The following is a 12,677-nucleotide window of genomic DNA, read 5'->3' as shown; positions in this document are numbered from 1 at the left end:
CTACTGCTGCTACAACTGGTGCTGCTGCTACTGCTGCTACTGCTGCTACAACTGGTGCTGCTGCTACTGCTACAACTGCTGCTACTGCTACAGCTGCTGCTGCTCTAACTGGTACTGCTGCTACTACTACTGCTCCTACTGCTACTGCTGCTACCACTGCTGCTACAACTGCTGCTGCTACTACTGCTGCTACATCTGGTGCTGCTACTGCTGCTACAACTGCTGCTACTACAACTCCTACTGCTGCTACAACTGCTCCTGCTGCTACAACTACTGTTGCTACTGCTACAACTGCTGCTACTGCTACTGCTGCTACAACTGCTACAACTGCTGCTACTGCTACAACTGCTGCTGCTCTAACTGCTACTGCTACTGCTGCTACAACTGCAACTGCTGCAACTACAACTACTGCTGCTACATCTGCTGTTGCCACTGCTACTGCCACAACTACTACTGCTACAACTACTGCTGCTACTACTGCTGCTACTGGTACAACTGCTGCTGCTACTACTACTGCTGTTACTGCTACTGCTGCGACTACAACTACTGCTACTGCGACTACTACTGCTACGTCTGCTACTACTGCTGCTACTACTACTGCTACGTCTGCTACTACTACTGCTACAACTGCTACTGCAGCTGCTACATGCTGTGACAGGGAACATTAGCAGTCTGTCATGTTTATAACTCTGCACTTCCAGGACATTTCCTGTGCCCCCAAATAAGCGTGAGATCTCCATGGAGACAGACGGGGTGTCAAGGTTCTCGTCATCTGAGCCGTCTTCAGGTGAACCCTCTCACCTTCTTGGTGAAGACCTCCTGGTTATTCTGGATGTGTTTGTACCACACAGACTTGAGGATGGAGGCGAAAGGTGTCACGCCGATTCCCGCACCCACCAGCATCACCACCTCATAGCGAAACACGTCTTCACTGGCGGTACCAAACGGGCCGTCTATGGCCACCCTGGCCCGGAGAGAGAGATGTTAGCCCGTCTCCTCACACTGTCTTGTTGCCATCAGAACACATTGAGGACCTGCTGGTACTGGAACCATGCTGGCAGCAAAGGGTGCAGACAACAGGCAACAGAGAACAGCTCTATTTGGCCCAGCAGGACCCAGCAGGACCTCAACAGCAGCTCAGTTGATATCAAGGAGATGACTTTATTGTGAGTACACAATTACAGTCAGACACTGTGCAACTGTGGGGGCTCCAACAGGTGCGCCCCCCCCCCCCCTAAGCATTGTCTTACTTTGGCAGTTTCCATGCCTCCTGAGGCTCTGTCTTGTCTCCTCCACAGGCCTCGTATAGGGCCTGAGTCCAGTCCCCCACGATGCGGATGTGAGCGCTGAAGTAGTCCTCCTCTGGGGCCGAGGTCAGGGTGAAGGGGTGCCACTCCAGCCTGGACACGGAGGGACACTGGATGAAGACGTACTGTCCCACCTCCATGCGGAAGCCTTTCCTCTTCATCTGCAGCTCCAGAGTCTTGGAGGGGTGCATCACCACCTGGCCAGGAGACAGGTGACAGTTGAGTGTCTGAAACCAGCCTTGTGTGTTTCCACAGGACGACAGACTTCAGCTGAAACAGGTACAACCAAACACGCCGCACTGCTTGTGCTGGTGATGTTGCAGCAGGCACACAGAGGCACTCTGGGGTTCCCCTGAATATGGAAATATTTCTGGCCAAGCGGTGGCAGTTACAGTAAAACCCCGCCGTCTCACCACCACACGCACCTTGGTGATGACGACCTTCTGATGCGAGCGATAGATGCGGACGAGCCTCTCGCAGACATAGAGGATCATGGGACCGACAACCCACTTCCATGTCTGCAGGGAAGAAATGTGACAATGTGTTGATGGTGAATTGCAGACAGCAGCCGCATGCTAGCAGGTGTCCTGCTCTACCATTGGTGGGTTTCCAGCGAACTCTGGCACAGCACAGTTGGACCCGTTTTTCCCCCAGTCCTCAAACTGGTTGGCACACACTTTAGGGTCATTGGTCTTCAGGCTGGCAGGCGTCTGACCTCGCACAATGCGCCTGCCACCACAACACACACCATAAACATGTCAGGAGAATGTTTGCTGATGTCATAGATCAGGTGAGTCATCAGTGTCTTCAACCTCTTGTCGTCAGTGGGGAAGGTGCCCTCTGCTGGACATTACTGCCCTTACGCGTTTGCTGCCTTTCTCAGGCTCTGTGTTTTCTTTGTTAAATTTTCCAGTGTCAAACATGTACCACAGTCACAAACTCATCCCTGTTAGCGGGTCTTCTAAAACCCCTGGGACTGTGGTGGCGTCCTACCCGAAGCCGTGGAGCACCAGTCCGATGAAGAAGATGACAAAGAGGTGGTGGGTGTACCAGAACACCTCGAAGTACGACCTGCGGATGACCTCCATGGAAGAAGTGATGATGAGGATGAGGGCCAGGGTGATGGCCACCCCCGTCACCCCGGCGATGGTGGTGAACATGACGATGGTGGGGCTCTGCACCAAAACACAGCCCTCAGAATGAGACAGCTCACATGTTCTCCAATGTAGGTTCTGATGTAGGCTGTGATGTAGGCTGTGGTGTAGGCTGTGGTGTAGGCTGTGATGTAGGCTGTGGTGTAGGCTGTGATGTAGGCTGTGATGTAGGCTGTGGTGTAGGCTGTGATGTAGGCTGTGATGTAGGCTGTGGTGTAGGCTGTGATGTAGGCTGTGGTGTAGGCTGTGATGTAGGCTGTGACGTAGGCTGTGACGTAGGCTGTGGTGTAGGCTGTGATGTAGGCTGTGGTGTAGGCTGTGGTGTAGGCTGTGATGTAGGCTGTGACGTAGGCTGTGGTGTAGGCTGTGATGTAGGCTGTGGTGTAGGCTGTGATGTAGGCTGTGGTGTAGGCTGTGGTGTAGGCTGTGATCTAGGCTGTGATCTAGGCCAGTTCAAACAGGGTCTCTGTATTTCTTCCTCTACTTTTCCAGTCATAACAGGAATAGAAGAACTAACAGAGAGGAAGTTTCTCAAACGACTGCCACTTTCTACAAAGACGCAAAGAGGAAGTTTACTGGTGAAGTAATACTGTTGTTTTCTTGACAGGTCAGGTCAAGTTCTCTGTGGAGGGATATACTGGTGCTATACTGGTGCTATACTGGTGCTATACTGGTGCTATACCGGTGCTATACTGGTGCTATACTGGTGCTATACTGGTGCTACACTAGAGATATACCGGTGCTATACTGGTGCTATACTGGTGCTATACTGGTGCTATACTGGTGCTATACTAGAGATATACTGGTGCTATACTGGTGCTATACTGGTGCTATACTAGAGATATACCGGTGCTATACTGGTGCTATACTGGTGCTATACCGGTGCTATACTGGTGCTATACTGGTGCTATACTGGTGCTACACTAGAGATATACCGGTGCTATACTGGTGCTACACTAGAGATATACTGGTGCTATACTGATGCTATACTAGAGATATACTGGTGCTATACTGGTGCTATACTGGTGCTATACTGGTGCTATACTAGAGATATACCGGTGCTATACTGGTGCTATACTGGTGCTATACTAGAGATATACCGGTGCTATACTGGTGCTATACTGGTGCTATACTAGAGATATACCGGTGCTATACTGGTGCTATACTGGTGCTATACTGGTGCTATACCGGTGCTATACTGGTGCTATACTGGTGCTACACTAGAGATATACCGGTGCTATACTGGTGCTATACTGGTGCTATACTAGAGATATACCGGTGCTATACTGGTGCTATACTGGTGCTATACTGGTGCTATACCGGTGCTATACTGGTGCTATACTGGTGCTATACTGGTGCTACACTAGAGATATACCGGTGCTATACTGGTGCTATACTGGTGCTATACTGGTGCTATACTGGTGCTACACTAGAGATATACCGGTGCTATACTGGTGCTATACTGGTGCTATACTGGTGCTATACTGGTGCTATACCGGTGCTATACTGGTGCTATACTGGTGCTACACTAGAGATATACCGGTGCTATACTGGTGCTATACTGGTGCTATACCGGTGCTATACTGGTGCTATACTGGTGCTATACCGGTGCTATACTGGTGCTATACTGGTGCTATACTGGTGCTACACTAGAGATATACCGGTGCTATACTGGTGCTATACTGGTGCTATACTGGTGCTATACTAGAGATATACCGGTGCTATACTGGTGCTATACTGGTGCTATACTGGTGCTACACTAGAGATATACTGGTGCTATACTGGTGCTATACTAGAGATATACCGGTGCTATACTGGTGCTATACTGGTGCTATACTGGTGCTATACTGGTGCTACACTAGAGATATACTGGTGCTATACTGGTGCTATACTAGAGATATACCGGTGCTATACTGGTGCTATACTGGTGCTATACTGGTGCTATACTGGTGCTATACCGGTGCTATACTGGTGCTATACTGGTGCTATACCGGTGCTATACTGGTGCTATACTGGTGCTATACTGGTGCTACACTAGAGATATACCGGTGCTATACTGGTGCTATACTGGTGCTATACTGGTGCTATACTAGAGATATACCGGTGCTATACTGGTGCTATACTGGTGCTATACTGGTGCTACACTAGAGATATACCGGTGCTATACTGGTGCTATACTGGTGCTATACTGGTGCTACACGAGAGATATACGGGTGCTATACTGGTGCTATACTGGTGCTATACTGGTGCTACACTTGAGATATACCGGTGCTATACTGGTGCTATACCAGTGCTATACTGGTGCTACACTTGAGATATACTGGTTCTATACTGGTGCTACACTAGAGATATACTGGTGCTATGCTGGTGCTATACTGGTGCTACACTTGAGATATACTGGTGCTATACCAGTGCTATACTGGTGCTACACTTGAGATATACTGGTGCTACACTTGAGATATACCAGTGCTATACTGGTGCTACACTTGAGATATACCGGTGCTATACTGGTGCTATACTGGTGCTACACTTGAGATATACCAGTGCTATACTGGTGCTATACTGGTGCTATACTGGTGCTACACTTGAGATATACCAGTGCTATACTGGTGCTATACTGGTGCTACACTTGAGATATACCAGTGCTATACTGGTGCTACACTTGAGATATACTGGTTCTATACTGGTGCTACACTAGAGATATACTGGTGCTATACTGGTGCTACACTAGAGATATACTGGTGCTATACCAGTGCTATACTGGTGCTACACTTGAGATATACTGGTGCTACACTTGAGATATACCGGTGCTATACTGGTGCTATACTGGTGCTACACTTGAGATATACCAGTGCTATACTGGTGCTATACTGGTGCTATACTGGTGCTACACTTGAGATATACCAGTGCTATACTGGTGCTACACTTGAGATATACTGGTTCTATACTGGTGCTACACTAGAGATATACTGGTGCTATACTGGTGCTATACTGGTGCTACACTAGAGATACACTGGTGCTATACCAGTGCTATACTGGTGCTACACTTGAGATATACTGGTTCTATACTGGTGCTACACTTGAGATATACTGGTGCTACACTTGAGATATACCGGGGCTATACTGGTGCTATACTGGTGCTATACTGGTGCTACACTAGAGATATACCGGTGCTATACTGGTGCTATACTGGTGCTATACTGGTGCTACACTTGAGATATGCTGGTTCTATACTGGTGCTACACTAGAGATATACCGGTGCTATACTGGTGCTATACTGGTGCTACACTTGAGATATAGCAGTGCTATACTGGTGCTACACTTGAGATATACTGGTGCTACAATTGAGATATACCGGTGCTATACTGGTGCTATACTGGTGCTATACTGGTGCTACACTCGAGATATACCGGTGCTATACTGGTGCTATACTGGTGCTATACTGGTGCTACACTTGAGATATGCTGGTTCTATACTGATGCTACACTTGAGATATACTGGTACTATACTGGTGCTACACTAGAGATATACTGGTTCTATACTGATGCTACACTTGAGATATACTGGTGCTATACTGGTGCTACACTAGAGATATACTGGTGCTATACCAGTGCTATACTGGTGCTACACTTGAGATATACTGGTTCTATACTGGTGCAACACTTGAGATATACTGGTGCCACACTTGAGATATACCTGTGCTATACTGGTGCTATACTGGTGCTATACTGGTGCTACACTAGAGATATACCGGTGCTATACTGGTGCTATACTGGTGCTACACTTGAGATATACCAGTGCTATACTGGTGCTACACTTGAGATATACTGGTGCTACACTTGAGATATACCGGTGCTATACTGGTGCTATACTGGTGCTACACTTGAGATATACCAGTGCTATACTGGTGCTATACTGGTGCTACACTTGAGATATACCAGTGCTATACTGGTGCTATACTGGTGCTATACTGGTGCTACACTTGAGATATACCAGTGCTATACTGGTGCTACACTTGAGATATACTGGTTCTATACTGGTGCTACACTAGAGATATACTGGTGCTATACTGGTGCTATACTGGTGCTACACTAGAGATACACTGGTGCTATACCAGTGCTATACTGGTGCTACACTTGAGATATACTGGTTCTATACTGGTGCTACACTTGAGATATACTGGTGCTACACTTGAGATATACCGGTGCTATACTGGTGCTATACTGGTGCTATACTGGTGCTACACTAGAGATATACCGGTGCTATACTGGTGCTATACTGGTGCTACACTTGAGATATACCAGTGCTATACTGGTGCTACACTTGAGATATACTGGTGCTACAATTGAGATATACCGGTGCTATACTGGTGCTATACTGGTGCTACACTAGAGATATACCGGTGCTATACTGGTGCTATACTGGTGCTATACTGGTGCTACACTTGAGATATGCTGGTTCTATACTGATGCTACACTTGAGATATACTGGTGCTATACTGGTGCTACACTAGAGATATACTGGTTCTATACTGATGCTACACTTGAGATATACTGGTGCTATACTGATGCTACACTTGAGATACACTGGTTCTATACTGGTGCTACACTAGAGATATACTGGTTCTATACTGATGCTACACTAGAGATATACTGGTGTGACTCTAGAAATATACTGGTGCTATACTGGTGCTACACTAGAGATATACTGGTTCTATACAGGTGCTACACTAGAGATATACTGGTTCTGTACTGGTGCTACACTAGAGATATACTGGTGCTATACTGATGCTACACTCGAGATATACTGGTTCTATACTGGTGCTACACTAGAGATATACTGGTTCTATCCTGATGCTACACTCGAGATATACTGGTTCTATACTGGTGCTACACTAGAGATATATTGGTGCTATACTGATGCTACACTAGAGATATACTGGTGCTATACTGGTGCTACACTAGAGATATACTGGTGCTATACTGATGCTGCACTCGAGATGTACTGGTTCTATACTGATGCTACACTAGAGATATACTGGTTCTATACTGGTGCTACACTAGATATATACTGGTTCTATACTGGTGCTACACTAGAGATATACCAGTGATATACTGGTGCTACACTAGAGATATACTGGTTCTATACTGATGCTACACTAGAGATATACTGGTGCTATACTGGTGCTACACTAGAGATATACTGGTTCTGTACTGGTGCTACACTAGAGATATACTGGTGCTATACTGATGCTACACTCGAGATATACTGGTGCTATACTGGTGCTACACTAGAGATATACTGGTGCTATACTGGTGCTACACTAGAGATATACTGGTGCTATATTGATGCTGCACTCGAGATGTACTGGTTCTATACTGGTGCTACACTAGAGAGATACTGGTTTTATGCTGGTGCTACACTAGAGATATACTGGTGCGACTCTAGAAATATACTGGTGCTATACTGGTGCTACACTAGAGATATACTGGTTCTATACTGGTGCTACACTAGAGATATACTGGTTCTGTACTGGTGCTACACTAGAGATATACTGGTGCTATACTGATGCTACACTCGAGATATACTGGTTCTATACTGGTGCTACACTAGAGATATACTGGTTCTATACTGATGCTACACTCGAGATATACTGGTTCTATACTGGTGCTACACTAGAGATATACTGGTGCTATACTGATGCTACACTAGAGATATACTGGTGCTATACTGGTGCTACACTAGAGATATACTGGTGCTATACTGATGCTGCACTCGAGATGTACTGGTTCTATACTGATGCTACACTAGAGATATACTGGTTCTATACTGGTGCTACACTAGATATATACTGGTTCTATACTGGTGCTACACTAGAGATATACCAGTGATATACTGGTGCTACACTAGAGATATACTGGTTCTATACTGATGCTACACTAGAGATATACTGGTGCTATACTGGTGCTACACTAGAGATATACTGGTTCTGTACTGGTGCTACACTAGAGATATACTGGTGCTATACTGATGCTACACTCGAGATATACTGGTGCTATACTGGTGCTACACTAGAGATATACTGGTTCTATACTGGTGCTACACTAGAGATATACTGGTGCAATATTGATGCTGCACTCGAGATGCACTGGTTCTATACTGGTGCTACACTAGAGAGATACTGGTTCTATACTGGTGCTACACTAGATATATACTGGTGCTATACTGGTGCTACACTCGAGATATACTGGTGCTATACTGATGCTACACTAGAGATATACTGGTGCTATACTGATGCGACACTAGATATATACTGGTGCTATACTGGTGCTACACGAGAGATATACTGGTTCTATACTGGTGCGACACTAAATATATACTGGTTCTATACTGGTGCTACTCTAGAGATATACTGGTGTTGTACTGATGCTACACTCGAGATATACTGGTGCTATACTGATGCTACACTAGAGATATACTGGTTCTATACTGGTGCTACACTAGAGATATACCGGTGCTATACTGATGCTACACTAGAGATAAACTGGTTCTATACTGGTGCTACACTAGAGATATACTGGTGCTGTACTGATGCTACACTAGAGATATACTGGTGCTATACTGGTGCTACACTAGAGATATACCGGTGCTATACTGATGCTACACTAGAGATATACTGGTTCTATACTGGTGCTACACTAGAGATATACTGGTGCTGTACTGATGCTACACTAGAGATATACCGGTGCTATACTGGTGCTACACTTGAGATATACCGGTGCTATACTGATGCTACACTAGAGATATACTGGTGCGATACTGGTGCTACACTAGAGATATACTGGTGCTGTACTGATGCTACACTAGAGATATACTGGTTCTATACTGGTGCTACACTTGAGATATACCAGTGCTATACTGGTGCGACACTTGAGATATACTGGTTCTATACTGGTGCTACACTAGAGATATACTGGTGCTATACTGGTGCTATACTGGTGCTACACTAGAGATATACTGGTGCTATACCAGTGCTAAACTGGTGCTACACTTGAGATATACTGGTTCTATACTGGTGCTACACTTGAGATATACTGGTGCTACACTTGAGATATACCGGTGCTATACTGGTGCTATACTGGTGCTATACTGGTGCTATACTAGAGATATACCGGTGCTATACTGGTGCTATACTGGTGCTATACTGGTGCTATACTGATGCTACACTAGAGATATACTGGTGCTGTACTGATGCTACACTAGAGATATACTGGTTCTATACTGATGCTACACTAGAGATATACTGGTTCTATACTGGTGCTACACTAGAGATATACTGATTCTATACTGATGCTACACTAGAGATATACTGGTGCCATACTGATGCTACACTAGAGATATACTGGTGCTATACTGTTGCTACACTAGAGATATACTGGTGCTATACTGATGCTACACTAGAGATATACTGGTGCTATACTGATGCTACACTAGAGATATACTGGTGCTATACTGATGCTACACTAGAGATATACTGGTGCCATACTGATGCTACACTACAGATATACTGGTGCTATACTGTTGCTACACTAGAGATATACTGGTGCTATACTGATGCTACACTAGAGATATACTGGTGCTATACTGATGCTACACTAGAGATATACTGGTGCTATACTGATGCTACACTAGAGATATACTGGTGCTATACTGATGCTACACGAGAGATATACTGGTGCTATACTGATGCTACACTAGAGATATACTGGTGCTATACTGATGCTACACTAGAGATATACTGGTGCTATACTGATGCTACACTAGAGATATACTGTTGCTATACTGATGCTACACTAGAGATATACTGGTGCTATACTGATGCTACACTAGAGATATACTGGTGCTATACTGATGCTACACTAGAGATATACTGGTGCTATACTGTTGCTACACTAGAGATATACTGTTGCTATACTGATGCTACACTAGAGATATACTGGTTCTATACTGGTGCTACACTAGAGATATACTGGTGCTATACTGATGCTACACTAGAGATATACTGGTGCTATACTGATGCTACACTAGAGATATACTGTTGCTATACTGATGCTACACTAGAGATATACTGGTGCTATACTGATGCTACACTAGAGATATACTGGTGCTATACTGGTGCTATACTGGTGCTATACTGGTGCTACACTAGAGATATACTGGTGCTATACTGTTGCTACACTAGAGATATACTGTTGCTATACTGATGCTACACTAGAGATATACTGGTGCTATACTGATGCTACACTAGAGATATACTGGTGCTATACTGGTGCTATACTGGTGCTATACTGATGCTACACTAGAGATATACTGGTGCTATACTGGTGCTGTACTGATGCTACACTAGAGATATACTGGTGCTATACTGATGCTACACTAGAGATATACTGGTGCTATACTGATGCTACACTAGAGATATACTGGTGCTATACTGATGCTACACTAGAGATATACTGGTGCTATACTGTTGCTACACTAGAGATATACTGTTGCTATACTGATGCTACACTAGAGATATACTGGTTCTATACTGGTGCTACACTAGAGATATACTGGTGCTATACTGATGCTACACTAGAGATATACTGGTGCTATACTGATGCTACACTAGAGATATACTGTTGCTATACTGATGCTACACTAGAGATATACTGGTGCTATACTGATGCTACACTAGAGATATACTGGTGCTATACTGGTGCTATACTGGTGCTATACTGGTGCTACACTAGAGATATACTGGTGCTATACTGATGCTACACTAGAGATATACTGGTGCTATACTGATGCTACACTAGAGATATACTGGTGCTATACTGGTGCTATACTGGTGCTATACTGATGCTACACTAGAGATATACTGGTGCTATACTGGTGCTGTACTGATGCTACACTAGAGATATACTGGTGCTATACTGGTGCTACACTAGAGATATACTGGTGCTATACTGATGCTACACTAGAGATATACTGGTGCTATACTGGTGCTACACTAGAGATATACTGGTGCTATACTGGTGCTACACTGGAGATATACTGATTCTATACTGATGCTACACTAGAGATATACTGGTGCTATACTGTTGCTACACTAGAGATATACTGGCGCTATACTGATGCTACACTAGAGATATACTGGTGCTATACTGATGCTACACTTGAGATATACTGGTGCTATACTGATGCTACACTAGAGATATACTGGTGCTATACTGATGCTACACTAGAGATATACTGGTGCCATACTGATGCTACACTAGAGATATACTGGTGCTATACTGTTGCTACACTAGAGATATACTGGTGCTATACTGATGCTACACTAGAGATATACTGGTGCTATACTGATGCTACACTAGAGATATACTGGTGCCATACTGATGCTACACTAGAGATATACTGGTGCTATACTGTTGCTACACTAGAGATATACTGGTGCTATACTGATGCTACACTAGAGATATACTGGTGCTATACTGATGCTACACTAGAGATATACTGGTGCTATACTGATGCTACACTAGAGATATACTGGTGCTATACTGATGCTACACGAGAGATATACTGGTGCTATACTGATGCTACACTAGAGATATACTGGTGCTATACTGATGCTACACTAGAGATATACTGGTGCTATACTGATGCTACACTAGAGATATACTGGTGCTATACTGATGCTACACTAGAGATATACTGGTGCTATACTGATGCTACACTAGAGATATACTGGTGCTATACTGATGCTACACTAGAGATATACTGGTGCTATTCTGTTGCTACACTAGAGATATACTGTTGCTATACTGATGCTACACTAGAGATATACTGGTTCTACACTGGTGCTACACTAGAGATATACTGGTGCTATACTGATGCTACACTAGAGATATACTGGTGCTATACTGATGCTACACTAGAGATATACTGTTGCTATACTGATGCTACACTAGAGATATACTGGTGCTATACTGATGCTACACTAGAGATATACTGGTGCTATACTGGTGCTATACTGGTGCTATACTGGTGCTACACTAGAGATATACTGGTGCTATACTGTTGCTACACTAGAGATATACTGTTGCTATACTGATGCTACACTAGAGATATACTGGTGCTATACTGATGCTACACTAGAGATATACTGGTGCTA

General features: G+C 44.5%; 1 protein-coding gene and 1 long non-coding RNA gene across 5 annotated transcripts in view; one reads left to right on the top strand and one right to left on the bottom strand.

The window, feature by feature from the left end:
- The window catches only part of LOC147272888 (uncharacterized), a 3,948-nt gene extending 1,390 nt beyond the window's left edge, over nucleotides 1–2,558 (top strand). The window contains exons 2-3 of the long non-coding RNA XR_015114636.1: nucleotides 702–1,166; nucleotides 1,299–2,558. This is a non-coding gene — a long non-coding RNA (uncharacterized LOC147272888). The remainder of the gene's footprint in view (nucleotides 1–701; nucleotides 1,167–1,298) is intronic.
- Nucleotides 1–12,677, bottom strand: part of cybb (cytochrome b-245, beta polypeptide (chronic granulomatous disease)) — a 19,441-nt gene that overhangs the window by 2,352 nt on the left and 4,412 nt on the right. For all 4 annotated transcript variants that reach the window (XM_086202638.1, XM_086202639.1, XM_086202637.1 and 1 more), the window contains 5 exons: nucleotides 2,301–2,482; nucleotides 1,904–2,036; nucleotides 1,733–1,825; nucleotides 1,251–1,504; nucleotides 802–964 (listed from right to left, as the gene is read on the bottom strand). In XM_086202638.1, the coding sequence (XP_086058764.1) occupies nucleotides 802–964; nucleotides 1,251–1,504; nucleotides 1,733–1,825; nucleotides 1,904–2,036; nucleotides 2,301–2,482 (825 nt within the window). The remainder of the gene's footprint in view (nucleotides 1–801; nucleotides 965–1,250; nucleotides 1,505–1,732; nucleotides 1,826–1,903; nucleotides 2,037–2,300; nucleotides 2,483–12,677) is intronic.

This window comes from Aulostomus chinensis, chromosome 1, assembly GCF_037954235.1.
Source record: "Aulostomus chinensis isolate RoL2024-O1b breed Wild chromosome 1, RoL_Achi_v1.0, whole genome shotgun sequence".
Lineage (NCBI taxonomy): Eukaryota > Metazoa > Chordata > Actinopteri > Syngnathiformes > Aulostomidae > Aulostomus > Aulostomus chinensis.
This window is presented reverse-complemented; position numbering and strand designations above follow the sequence as displayed.